This window comes from Osmerus eperlanus, chromosome 10, assembly GCF_963692335.1.
Source record: "Osmerus eperlanus chromosome 10, fOsmEpe2.1, whole genome shotgun sequence".
NCBI lineage: Eukaryota > Metazoa > Chordata > Actinopteri > Osmeriformes > Osmeridae > Osmerus > Osmerus eperlanus.
In genome coordinates this window covers 4,394,059-4,407,574 of record NC_085027.1, presented here as the reverse complement: position 1 = coordinate 4,407,574, position 13,516 = coordinate 4,394,059, and the positions used below count along the sequence as shown (strand labels likewise).

The window sequence follows — 13,516 nt, the reverse complement described above, 5'->3', positions numbered from 1 at the left end:
ACACACAGCAAGAGGTTCAAACCATCCATATCTCCTGTATCTGAAACGTAGCTTACAGTGTTCGTGCTTTCATGCTGCTTTGCTTCCTGGGCTCAGAGAGGACACAACACAATATGACATGTCCGTTGTTTTTCTTCCCCCCACCTCCTATTTTGACGGTAAAGTCCTCAGCCACCATGCAGTTCCTGGCCGCCAGGTCTCTGTGGACGAACTTGTTGGCGTTGAGGTAGGACATGCCGTCCGCTATCTCACCCGCCATCTGAATCATCTTCTTCAGGGGGGGCAGGCACAGGGCGGACGAGGTTGGCTGCAAGGGGACACCAAGGAGGAGAGAGAGAGAGGAGGGGTGGGGGGGAGAGAGAGAGAGAGAAGGGGGGGAGAGAGAGAGGGGGGGAGAGAGAACGAGAGAAAGAGGGAAAGAGAGAGAGAGGGAAAGAGTTTAGACCTGGAGTAGAGGAAAGTGACTCCAGGTACACAAGATCTGAGAAGTTCAGGGCCCTGAACATGTGAAGAAGGGCAGGGGGAGGGGTCACGGGGACGGAGGGGTCACGGGGGGGGGGGAGGGGTCACGGGGACGGAGGGGTCACGGGGGGGGGAGGGGTCACGGGGACGGAGGGCTGTGTTTGGCAGGGGGTAAGAGACCAGACAGGAGAGATGCCAGTGGGGGGTAAGAGACCAGACAGGAGAGATGCCAGTGGGGGGTAAGAGACCAGACAGGAGAGATGCCAGTGGAGGGGGTTTAGGGCAGGGCGTACCTCTTTGGATCTGAGGGAGCGCAGGTGGCTCTTCAGATCTCCCCGGGTCATCAGCTCCATGATCACCAGAGTGGGCTGGCCTTGCGACACCACGCCCAACAAGCGCACCTGCACCAATCACACAGCACAGGCATCTTTAATGACGTTTTTCAACTCGGAGGCATCCCAAGAGCTTTGGATTGATTTCCAGGTCCAGGTTAAGAAGTGCTGTGGTGCATGCCGGTGTCCTACCACGTGGTGGCAGTTGAACTCCTTCATGACGGACGCCTCGTTGAGGAACTCGATGCGCTCCCTCATGCTGGCGGTCTCGTTGACCGTCTTAATGGCTACACGAGTCTCCGGCTCGTCCTTGACCACACCCTTGGCCATGCCCTCGTACACCATGCCAAAGGAGCCCTGGCCCAGCTCCTTGTTCATAGTGATCTTCTCCCTGGCCACCTCCCACTCGTCTGGGACGTACACTGTTGGGGGGGGGGGACAGTCACACACTCAGTATGATTACAGGGATCGAAATTAATCTAATTTTTACTTTTATTTATAGATTAAATAAATCTATAAAATAAAGATTGTAGTTGTGGTACTCCTAACTTAATTGAAAAACAACACACCGGGGCTTTATACATCCAGCTGCTTGAGTCAAGCATATGATATGCAACCAAAATGGTCGCAATTTCGAGCCCTCGATGCAAACATGCAGCCGCACATTCACGTTGCTGATAAAGTGACTCGATTTTGCACACGCGCGCACACACACACACACACACACACACACACACTTGTGCAGGTAGACAGTGTGGAGTTGACTTACTCTCTGCAGCGCTGAAATACTCTGGGTTGACCGAGGCGTAGAGCACTCCGTTCCCAAGCCTGTCACTGTTCCTATGAAAACCAAAGCACAGAGCTGTAGGACACGGGGCACGCACGTTTAACAGCAAATTAATGGAAAGCGTTTTACAACAATTACTTTTTTTCCTGACAAGCTTAGGCCCATGAAAATTCACCTCAGACTACCCCCCCAAAAATAAAACAGATTTCAAAACAACCCCTGAAGACAGAATGATGTGTTTAAAACATCATTACGGCAGCACCATTAAGCACCTTGAGTAAAAAACGTACACCTCTGCTCTTTCGCACCGCAGCTAAAAATAAGTCGATCTTGCCCCTCATCCCTACCTTATCCCCCACCCCCTAATTGCCCGACCGCATACTGAGATGTCGTGTTGTCATGAGTCTTGTCTTGCTAGTGTTTTGCGAGTGACGTGCACGCACATACACGTACCTTTTCTTGCTCACAACAAAGTAGGTGGTGATGAGCAAGCATATAGCCAGGACCACCGCCAGGGGCACGAAGATCACAATGTAGAGGTAAGACTCGTACCCTGTTGGGATCAGAGCCACTTTATAGAGGAGCATTCGGTCAAGAGCTAACAGATGCTAAAGGATGCTAACGGAAGCAAACTGATTTCCTGTTTGTTTCAGCGCATGGCAAAATACAATTTGATGATACAATTTTATCCGTTTGAGATCAGTCATATTTAGCAGATGTATACAGTCCAACAATACTTAAAACAGCTGTGTCATTGTTTATCAAACTGTGTTGGTCTTGATGTACACGTGCATGTCTTACGTTCATGTTGGGTCACGTAGAAGGCCACTGGTTCTGTCCAGGAGCCGTTGCCCGACAGGGAGGTGGCACGCACGCGGGCAGAGTAGTTCCCTGGGCCCAGGTTACTGAGTCGTGCCCCTTTCTGCTCCCGGTACAGCTGGCGCGACACACAGTCATGCTTCTCCAGCTGCATGCCCGCAGACACACACACCGTTAGACCCACCATACGTCGCCTACTTTTACATGCACATGACACAGCATGGGGGGAAGAAAAACCTGCCTACGGCTCCACTGTTATGAAGAAGCCGATTAGGTCACTTACATCAGTGGAGAGTTTGTACTTGATCTCGTACATGAGGATGAGGCCATTGGGTCGGAGCGGTTCAGGCCAGCGCAGGAACACAGAATCCTCCTGGCCTTCCCAGCTCACCGGCCCCGGGATGTCATCGGCCCTCTCTGGAACCACCACAGGACAATCAAACATCAGACGCATCAATCACATCGCTTACTCCGACGCCCTCTTTACAAACAGCTCATCGAGCACAGTTCACCCTGGAGTCTATGGGCCTCCATGCTAACAAACAGCCAGAGAGGTTCCTTCAGTCTCCGAACAAGTACAACTGTTAATAACCAACGTTTAATTTTGTGTGTGAGTGTGTTTGTGAAGCCAGCTGAGCTGTACCTGCAGGCTTGGTCCTGGAGAAGACAAACTCTGCAGCGCTGCAGCCTTTGACCTGCTTGTTGCAGGCGTGGATGTCGATGCGGTACACGGTGAACGGCTGCAGCCCCGGGATCTGCAGCTCGCGCTCCTTCACCGCGCGCTCCTGGAAGTCGTACTCGCGCTCCGCCAGCTCTGCGTCCGTGGCGTTGGCATCCAGGGCCGTGACGTTGAACCTGGGGCTCGTCGCGACCCGGGAGAAGGTGGCATTGGCAATGCCAAACAGATCTCGCCGGCGCCGGTCCGGGGGTCTGAAGGAACCGAGGGGAGGAGAAAAAGGAGAGAGACAGTGTGAGTCGAACAGTGTGATATTTTGTGGCAACCTCCCTTAGGTTTGTAGAATCGTTGATGTCACAGTGAGATCAGAGATTTCAAGGAAAACACCTGGACGGCAGCTGTAGCAGCCAGAGCTAGGAAGAAAGGCCTGTGTCCCTCATACTGTTTTCATCTCAAACCTCCATGATATGCCTGTCCTCACATGACACCGGTAGGCATTGTGTGGGGGAAGGGACCCTACTATCACACCCCTGTGAAGGAACATGGGCACTTGCTCTGCTGAGAGGCCGGAGGCCTTTATTTATCTCCTGATGGATGCGTGTGTGTTTGTGTGTGCCAAAGCAAGTAGAGACTCTGGACAGCAGGCCTGGCCTTAGATCATCTGCCAGGGAACTCAAGTCCATCCTCCAACCCACCCCGCCCCCTTGTTCCAGGGCCATGACATCTCCATTCACAGACCTCCAGAGAGCCTTAAATTAGAGCCTTTAGTCACTTTGCTCCCCTGCCACCGAGGCTACGGTTAGTCACCCTAAAAACACTGTGTTTAGTCTCCATTTCAGCCCCTGCAAACAAATGTCTCGGATAAAGTTGCGGCGTGTACAGCGTTCGGCCTGTAGTTTGTACGAGTGGTGACAGGGAATCTGAAGGAGAGGCGTGCGTGTGTATTGGATACCTCTCTCCCATCCTATACCCACTGTCTCTCGCTCTCCTTCTCTCTGGCCCGGCACCAGCCCACCTCATACCCATTGATCTCTACAGTCCAGCTTGAGGGGATCTTCCCTTTCTTCCATTACTATTCCAGATGGGGCTCCTGTACATTTCCTGGCAGCTAGTCTTTCCAAACAGTGCAGACAAAGTGGTGTGTGTGTGTGTGTGTATGTCTTGAGGGGAGCCGGGTAACGGCGGACTGGAAATTATTTCCTCTTCTTTCAATTCCTCCCTCTCTCTAAATCCATTTGTTTTTCCCCTCCATGGTTATTGAGGACCTCGTATGCCCCCCCCCCCCCCCACCCTCATAGATATGGACTCTTCAGTAGAGTTAGAGCTGTTGGCTGGGGGACAGAAACATTGCTATGAGACGCCTTTGACAGGTTTTTGGCTTGCCGGTGTTCCTCGACAGCCAGACGATGACAAAACAGCCATGGAAAAAAGGAACGAGCCACCACAACCACCCCGCCGGCAGAACAATAAGGGATGAGGTGCACACGCACACACCATTTTCGGTTTCAGAGAAATATGGCCACGCTTATTATTCCCTTAGCAGGAGTGGAAAACCCAGTGTACGCTGCTGGGTCTCGGTGGACGCACTGGGAAGAGCCGTTTCCACAAACACCTGTTCCTAGAGCCACAGTTACTCTAGAGTTACCAAAACGTCCAAAATCAGCTTATCGGATCCTTACTATGCAACAGCCCTAAAACAAACTTCCATCGTACAGACAGACACGTACAGATTTCTTAAACGGAATAAAGTGCAAAGGTTCTAGGAGTGTTCATTTGAGTGTTAGTGTGAAAGAGTGCATTCCCATGGCTGTAACAAGGGTGGGAGATAACCTGATACAGATGTCACTTCTTGTTTTGGCAGCAAATGGTCCTGTGTGCTACATCCATGACATCCCAGACATTAAGATTTATGTTCTTTCCCTTCAGACTAGGGAAGAAGGGAAAACAATCACCCAGTCTCAGGTCTTTACTGCCTGGGGTATAAGTCAAAGCTGGAATGTTATTGGGACCACTACAGAGTGCATCGCAGCCTCTCCCTTATCTGTAAAGTAGATTTACGAGCTGAGAGCCTTTCATAAACTGTACATTGAAGACTGGCAGGTACATGTGCAACTTCACCTGAGTGAGCCCTTTTGTCCAACCAGGTTCATTTCACGTACACCCCTGTGTATTCTTATATTGGTAATACGACTAAAAACGCAACTCCTTGGCCAAAACAAAGGTGACCTGTATCCATATGAACAAAAGTTGTATCTTAACCCTCGTGCTGCCTTCGGGTCACATGACCCAAAGGTTCATAACGAACCATCGTTGTGTTTACCCAATTTTACCCAATACAAAAACAAATACAAATAATTTTCTTTTAACCATTCCAATGTGGGGGGTCTGAGACAGCCCGACAGTTAAAAGAAAATGCTTCACTTTGTTTTTGTATGAGGTAAATTTGTCACAATACGACGGTGGGTCACAATGACTGATGGGTCAGAATGACCCGAAGATAACACAAGGGTTAAATCACAACTAGAGAGGGTACAATTTCTGGGGAAATTGTAGGGTGTGCTTGCTTGCGTCGGTTGTACAAGAATTTTAATTCCATTTTTACAACTGATATTCCTGTATATTTTATATAAAAATGCATAGGGCCTACTTATTATGTATAAATATTACATAGATTTAAAAGCATCTTTTTTTTTTGCTGCTCATTTACAACTCAAAATACGAGTGAAGTGTAGAATGAAATAGATGTCTTCTCATTTCCCCTGCAAGAGGCAGCCTCATCGTTGAATCAAAACAAATACATTTGGCAGACCGGTGTAAAAATTGACCTAATCTCTATGACTTAAACGTCATTTTAAGTTTTTCCCTTCTCATTATATTTTCAGGCATTTAGCCTACTCATTGCATTCATTCATTAATAAAGAACCCCCTTTGAAGATTATTCTACGACGTTACCCGGCAGTAGAAGATGGAATCGCGATTCAAACAGTACCATCTGCTAACTGAAAATATGCCCCCCAAAACGTAAATAAGCTTGACATTTATTTAGTGGAAAATCGCTCATTCATAAAAAGCTCACTGGTAGCGATCATTGTCAGTAACAACGCAAAATGCGATATAGCCCTGTGTGGAGAAGCTGCCCCGGTAAATTGTACTACTACGGTACAGTACTAGACCACTGCTGTGTTCGTCTTGGTAGCGATTGCGTTGGTTGAATTGGATTTAACGTTCCGTTGTACGGTTTAAGCTGAAATTAATTATTTTCATGAACAGATTGACAACGTTTAGGCTGTGGCAATGAAGTTCAGGTTAGTAGTTAGACTTTTGATTTAACCTTTTAAGGAGTGAGTTATTTTTCCAAAACGGAAGTTAGCTAGTTTTAGTTAGCTTCCGTTACCTAGCAACCTAGCATAATACTCGTAGCAATGCTACTACCTGCTAGTGTTACTTGTTAGCCTCCTAATTGTAAATTTTGAAGCCATACTATAGCGTTTGTCATATAGTTTTTGTCTATCGGAAAATAGTCGGTTGGAATGTTCAGAATCACATGTGTGACGCTACTCCTTAACGGGAAGGAAGGAAGAGGAGTGCCGAACATGTTCTGTCGCCGTTTGACTTCCTAAACAGCTGTGTACTGTAGTGTAGATGTTTTTGTAGTGTGTCTCGCGTAAGCTACTGCGTTGCAGTGAGCTACACTGGTTTGAAACCACAGGTAATGGTCATTTCACCAACAAATCGTTTACTAATGTCAGAATAAATCCTACAACGAAAATGTATATGTGAGGAATGTTTATTTTAACGATTGAAAACAGATAACGCTACATCACAGACCACTGTAGTATGTGTTGCCCGGGCAACACAGGCTAATGTCATGATGCTAATACTTCAGTGAAATAGTAGACTACTGTTTCCGAAAGTAGATGTACTTCCTTAATAATATCAGCTTATACTGTACATTACACATCACAATTGTGTGTCATATCACAAAGTAAAATGAGTAAATAGTTATCACCCAGCTATCCCCCAAGTTAACAGATGCGAAACGAATGTTCTGCCAAAGGTAGTCACGCGTGTTTTCGTGACGTTAGTGACGTAGTGACGTTAGTAACGTCAGTGACTGTGGCTAGCAAATTAACCACCGTTAGCTTCACTTTTCGCCACAAAAACTTAACTTGAGCCTAAACCATGCAACGGAACGTAAATTCCAATAGAAGCAACTCAATCGCTACCAAGACGAAACTTTTGACACCTACGTTGTATATGTAGGCCAAATATTGACTGAGTTTTAGGGGGGCAAAAAAAATAAAAAAAATAATAATAATATATATGTGAGAGAACAAAGGTTGTGCTCTCGCCGAAGGCTTGAGCACACCCAATTATTGGGGTCCAGACCCTCTAAAAAGCTTGATGAGGAGATAGAAAGGGACGGATCGCGTGCTGACCTTCTACTGCACTAGGTTCAGTTTATGATGGTTTACACTCTAAACTTTAGACAACTAGATCATCGGTGGAAGTTCCAAACGCTTGAGACCAGCGCTAACCACCTTCCCCTGTAGAAACAGAGCCAAAGTCTGGTCCCATGATTCATTTGCGGAATACTCAAAGGCTCATGGGAGTTGCCCAGCCTTTCATACTTTGAACCTCGCCGCCGCACCAGGAAGACGAAATGAGGATTATGAAAGGAAAACAATGTTCTATATTACCTTTTGAACTCAACCTTCAGGCGTTAGTAATAGGTGATAAACGACCGTTGAGACCACGCGTGGACATTCTTATCAGCATACATGACAGGACCAGGCAACGCCATGGTGTGTATGAATAGTGTAAGAACCAAAAGTACACCCTGATCTCTTTAAGGTGATCAACATAAGACAGGGCAGACAAAAGGAAGTCAACAAAATTCCCTCAAATTTCTCAGCTGGCTTTACAATGCTCGAATGTCATCTACCTCGATACAATGCAGAGTATGATGGTTCTTCATAACCATACCTTGGTGTGAAGATGGAGTTGTGTAGGAAGTTCTCGAAGACTTTGCGGTAGGAGGCATCTGCGGCCTCAGCCTCCAGGTCTCCGACAGACTTGGGACAGGGGCAGCATGGGCCCTTCTCCCCCCCGGCCATATCTGGATTTGTAGACTTGATGTCCTCCTCTACCTCAGTCACTCCAGTGGCTGCTATCCTGATAGGGATCTTCAGCTCTGCAACAATACGTGGGAGAGGGCTCCACTGTCACTGAGGAACGCTTGAGAGTTGTATATTCTCCTTGCGTTACCAACGCTGCAAGCCACACCATACACGGGCGCAGTCTTACCTTTGGAGCAGTAGTTGTGCTGGTAGAGCTCCCTATCCTCCGCCTGCTGCTGCCAGCGTACCAGGTAGTAGGTGTGGTTGCCGTTAGGGGAGATGGGGGGAGACCAGCGCACCACCAGGTGGGTGGAGGAGTTGGAGTACGCCCGTACGTCCAGGGGCAGGGAGGGGGCTGCCAGGAAGGAAACAGAAAAGGGTATACTTCACCAAACATCAAGTCAGGGGGCTGGGAGTCAGGTGGCTGAGCGGTTAGGGAAGCGGGCTAGTAATCTGAAGGTTGCCAGTTCGATTCTTGGCCGTGTCAAATGACGTTGTTTCCTTGGGCAAGGCACTTCACCCTACTTGCCTCGGGGGGAATGTCCCTGTACTTACTGTAAGTCGCTCTGGATAAGAGCGTCTGCTAAATGACTAAATGTAAATGTAAGTCAGGTATCACTTTCCGAAGCAATTTAGCAGGCAGCGACATGCCCATTTTCTGTAGCTTTTTCTGTAGCACGTAGCATCGCTGATTGATAACGTTGGCATACTTACTGCCACATGAGCGGTGAGGCCTACCTGAGGGGTTGGTGCGGATGTAGACCACCTCGCTCTTGGCCCCCAGGATGTGCTTGTCCTCCACCACCAGCGTGATGGCCTTGACAAAGATGGCGTACTGGGTCCACGGCTTGAGGGGTGACAGGAGGACCCCTGGGTCAGAATCCTTATCCGGGGGCAGGTCCACGTCCACCATGTTCCAGCTGTTGGAGCCACAGCCGTCCTGGCCGTCAAACTCGGTGATGTTCTGGAACGGACTAAATCAAGGCACACAGACGTAAGAATGATGATTTTGGATTCTAGGCAAAAAATGACAACGTAGATCTAGTTGATCACAACGGGGTCAAGTGTTGGAACATCAGAGAGGGTTCTAGAAGGACTCACGCCTCCTTGTAGTAGACTATGAAGCTGATGAGATCTCTGTAGTCCGGAGGCCTGTAGCGAACCCATGTCAGTTTGATTCTGTTACTCATGGTGCTGTTGGACTTGAACCTCAGGATTTGACTTTCACCTGGGAAACATCAAAACGCAGACTTAGTTTCTCTGTCTAGTCGTTAAATGAAAAGCAGAAAATCTTCAACTGACATAAGTACAGTTTAGTAGGAGTGAACTCGATGACATTGGGGCTGTGTACAGTGTTGTTGATGCAGTGGGCCTTAGTGTTATATGTTCATTTATAGAAATGGCTCTCACAGCTGGCTCGGTCTCCGTTGTTGCGGATATCCGACTCGACGTATTTCTCAGTGACGCCCGTCTTCTGCCACATCTTGCGGATCTCGGAAAGGCAAAGTTTGGGGTTGAAGCGGAAGAAGAGTTTGCCTCTGTGGATGGTCAAGTTGTGCTGCCCCCAGTCCCACGTGTACTGCAGGTTCTGGTTGTCCAGCGCAGTGAAGGCATACCTTGAGGAAGACGAGGGAAGTATATTTAGGGATGCAAACCCTGAAGTACAGATAAAGGACAAGGGACACCACACTGTTTATCAGCGCATTTGGTGTCATGAACTTGTTAACTCTTTGTTGTGTTCTAATAATCAAGAAAAGCTTTCTTCCTTGTCTCCTCCTACCCAGTAATTTCCTGTTTCCTGTTAGAGCTATCACATGGGTGAGGAGAAGGGATGAATGGCTTTTATGGGATATTATGGCCCAACCCATTTACATGAACTTACCAGAGGTTGGGGTAGATCCTCAGATACAACAAATTAAAAATAAAAGTCCAGAGACCCAAAATAAATTTTAAAATAAAAAAAGTACATTTGTTTTGAGTTCATCCTTACTGCCTTTATCTTAAGTAACCCCTTTGTAAGATGGTGGCATTCCAGCAGAGCGGGCGGGGGTTGAGGAAATGGAGAGATTTAACAAGGCCAGACTGGGAGATTGGGATGGGGTGTTTATGACTTTAACCAATTTGGTTCCAGAAATGCCAGGAATGTGGGCCTTGGGACAGTAAAATTCCTGAGAGTGTAACCTCACTCAAAGACAGGCGGGGAGGAAGGGGGAGATGGCCAAGGCCTTCTTGTGACCTTGAATGCCACCTCTGAGAACTTTCCAGTCGCCTTGTGAGGTGGACGCCGAGTGGCCGTGAGAAAGGACAGGCTAATCAGCAAAGTTATAGTAACACAAAGCACCTTGCTTTGCAATCACCACTACTGTACATACCGCAAGTAAAAAAAATAAAAACAATATTGTCTGAGTACACATAACCACAACAACGTGACATTGTTTGGTTAAAATCAGGAAAGGCCTTTAAATCTCTGGGATCAACCTTTAGTTAAACAAAAATGCTAGTCTATCGAACAAAATGTTTTTGATGTCCAATAACATAAAAAAATACGCCACGGTATCAAACTAGCAACAGTGACAAAGCTCAGTAACTGTATGTGAAGTCATGTGGTCAGGTTTCCCAGCATTACCGTCTATCCTCAGTCCAGCCCTGAGTCCAACCGTGAGAATGCCTGCTCTGTGAGGATGATACCCGCTCACATTCCTCGATGACCGCCGTTGAATTACACCACCACCACCCCCCCAACCCTCACCCGGTTGCCGTGGCAACGTTCACGGCCACAGACAACATAAAAGGAGGGCTCGGAGGAGTAGGAAATTCCTGAGAACAAACCACTGCCGTCTGCCTTCTCTCTTCTGAAGGAGATGAGGTGAGAGCATCTACTGGTGGGAGGGAGGGGGGGGGGGGGCAGTACTACAGTACAATGTACTTAAATTCCTCTGTAATGGAGCAGGCGTTTGTCTACACTTGCGCTTCTCATATTGTTTTAAGATAGTTTTTTAATCATGTTAGGTTCAACCTATTTCATTATTAAGCATTTTGATAAGACTGATGGGTATGTATATTCAAATATTGAAAGGAGGAACTCATCCAGTAAAACCTTTCCTGTCACACTTAACTGTCACCATTCAATAAGGCAGGAAATGCTAAAAATATATCTTAAAAAAAAAACTGTGACCACAATGCATTCTTGCATAGGTTCAGGAAACGGAAGGTGTGAATGTGTGTATCTGTATCTGTGTGTCACAGCGTACCCCTCTGACAGCTCCTCCCCTCGGATGTGCTGCAGGCTCTTGAGGAATGAGAGGGACACCAGGGTGTGAGAGTGTCTGATCCTCACGAAGCCCGTCACAGTCTGGATCAGGCCCATGAAGCTCTCCAGCTCCGTGGCCAGGTTCTCTACAGACACACACACACACACACACACACGTCAGACCCCCGCTCAGAGCTCCACCACGACCACTCCGAACCTACACAGCAGCCAGCTCAGGAGATGCAGTGCTCTCCATATCTCTATGTTACCAGTTAAACCACTTGATGCAGTCAAGTCATGGACTTAAATGCAGTCCATTTACTTGATCCGATTACTAGCAACTGGACACAGGGGCCTATTAAGACTTGAATGAGGAAGGCGAGTTGGGTGCTGATCTGTAGGGGTTCGAGGTGTGTACTCCCCAGCAGGCAGTGTGCTGTGCACTCACGTCCTCGGCGGATGTTGATGTGCAGGTTGCCCTTGATGACCGTGCAGCCCTTGAGCGACTGGGCGGCATCCACGGAGTCGATGACCTTCTCGTCGCAGATCTTGTCACACAGGCCGTTGCAGGCTGAACAGAACATACTGGGGGACACAGAGCAGGGGAGGAGGAGAGGAGAAACAGTCGAAAACAATCAAAAGGGCGTAGTTAGAACTCCCAAGGTGATTTAGATATCTTGTATGCAGACTGTTAGCATTCCTATGGGACTTCAAGGCTTAGGCACAGTGACAGTAATAGCCCTAATGTGCCTAAATTGAAGGCAGATGAAAACCACGCTACAGTGCCTTCTACAGGCATTCAGTATTGATTTAACTGAATTTGAAAAGGATAAAAAATATTTTAAAAACACAATATCAATTTTTTTCATAATATTTTTCATTTATTTTAAATTAATAAAAAGTATACTTAATAAAAGTATAGATTTTTTTTATTTAAAGCTGCAAAACATCGAACTGATAAAAAAACTAATCAACTAATCACTTCCAGAATGCACCGTTTACTGCCCCGGTCCCAAAAAAATCCCTGCCTCACCTGTCGGGGGAGTCCTCGTTGCGGGTGTAGCCGGAGGGGCAGTCGGGCATGCACTCTCCCTCGTGGATGACGAAGCGGTCAAAGTCGGGCACGTGCACGCGGGAGCACAGGTCCATGGTGATGCAGCGCCAGCCTTCGAACTTGTAGGTGCCGGCGGGGCAGTCGGGCACGCAGCGCTCCTCGTGGAAGTAGTGGAGGCAGGCGGCGCAGGAAGTGTCACTGTTGGGCGCCGTGCAGCTGCCCAGGCACTGAGCATGGCAGCACTCGCCCTCTGCCGTGCACGCCCGCCGCTCACAGCTGTCCGGGCAAACTGGCGAGGAAGAAAAGAGAGTCACAGAGAGAGAGAGGTTACAGGTAGTCAGGGATTTGGCGTGTAGTAAGCTGACTTTCAGACCCCCTTCAGACCACTTTATTGTGACATGTAGTTTCAAGGTCCGCCCACAACTGACACGGCAGATACAGTCACACAAAGACATAACGAACAGTACAGGCTGTCACTCGCTGTCCCAGATGAACAGAGAAAGGAGAAGAGATTCTACAGCCCATTTTCCCAACACAGAACCACACAGGGTCCAGCAGCAGCCCTCAACAGCAGATCTGGCTTTGTGACAGAAAAATATTATTACAGTCGAGCACTGGGCAGGGATCTCGAAAGCGGGGTGAGTGAGGTGAAAGGGGGGAGGGGGGGGGGAGTGATATCACTGTGTCTGGCCAACGAATGGATTTCTAACATACCAGAGCAGGGAGGATGCCAATCAATTCATGCTTTGCTTGCTGGGATTATGTGGTTGCCAGACAACCGCGTAACAAGAACATGTCTGTGCCTGGGTCATGTGATGTACAGTCCAGGATAAAAGTCTGCCGCTCACACATGCTCTATGGAGCCAGTCATCCATCCCACTCACAGCCAATAGAATAGAGGGAAAAGGCTCATCGGCCAGCCAATAGTCAAGAGATCGATGTCGGTCAAAATGACGGCTGTACAGCGGTGTTTTTCAGCGCTGCACATCCCCGATGCGTTTGCAGCGGTGTGTGTG

The 13,516-nt window shown here is 48.1% G+C and overlaps 1 protein-coding gene across 1 annotated transcript in view; it reads right to left on the bottom strand.

Moving 5' to 3' along the window:
- The window catches only part of LOC134028545 (insulin-like growth factor 1 receptor), a 62,232-nt gene that overhangs the window by 11,026 nt on the left and 37,690 nt on the right, over window positions 1-13,516 (bottom strand). Inside the window, exons 3-18 of the mRNA XM_062472167.1 lie at window positions 12,480-12,789; window positions 11,895-12,031; window positions 11,448-11,592; window positions 9,607-9,812; window positions 9,298-9,424; window positions 8,935-9,170; window positions 8,384-8,551; window positions 8,063-8,270; window positions 3,044-3,330; window positions 2,684-2,817; window positions 2,383-2,548; window positions 2,035-2,134; window positions 1,564-1,634; window positions 987-1,216; window positions 756-863; window positions 145-307 (exon numbers count right to left, since the gene is read on the bottom strand). Coding sequence (XP_062328151.1) covers window positions 145-307; window positions 756-863; window positions 987-1,216; window positions 1,564-1,634; window positions 2,035-2,134; window positions 2,383-2,548; window positions 2,684-2,817; window positions 3,044-3,330; window positions 8,063-8,270; window positions 8,384-8,551; window positions 8,935-9,170; window positions 9,298-9,424; window positions 9,607-9,812; window positions 11,448-11,592; window positions 11,895-12,031; window positions 12,480-12,789 — 2,796 coding nt within the window. The remainder of the gene's footprint in view (window positions 1-144; window positions 308-755; window positions 864-986; window positions 1,217-1,563; window positions 1,635-2,034; window positions 2,135-2,382; window positions 2,549-2,683; window positions 2,818-3,043; window positions 3,331-8,062; window positions 8,271-8,383; window positions 8,552-8,934; window positions 9,171-9,297; window positions 9,425-9,606; window positions 9,813-11,447; window positions 11,593-11,894; window positions 12,032-12,479; window positions 12,790-13,516) is intronic.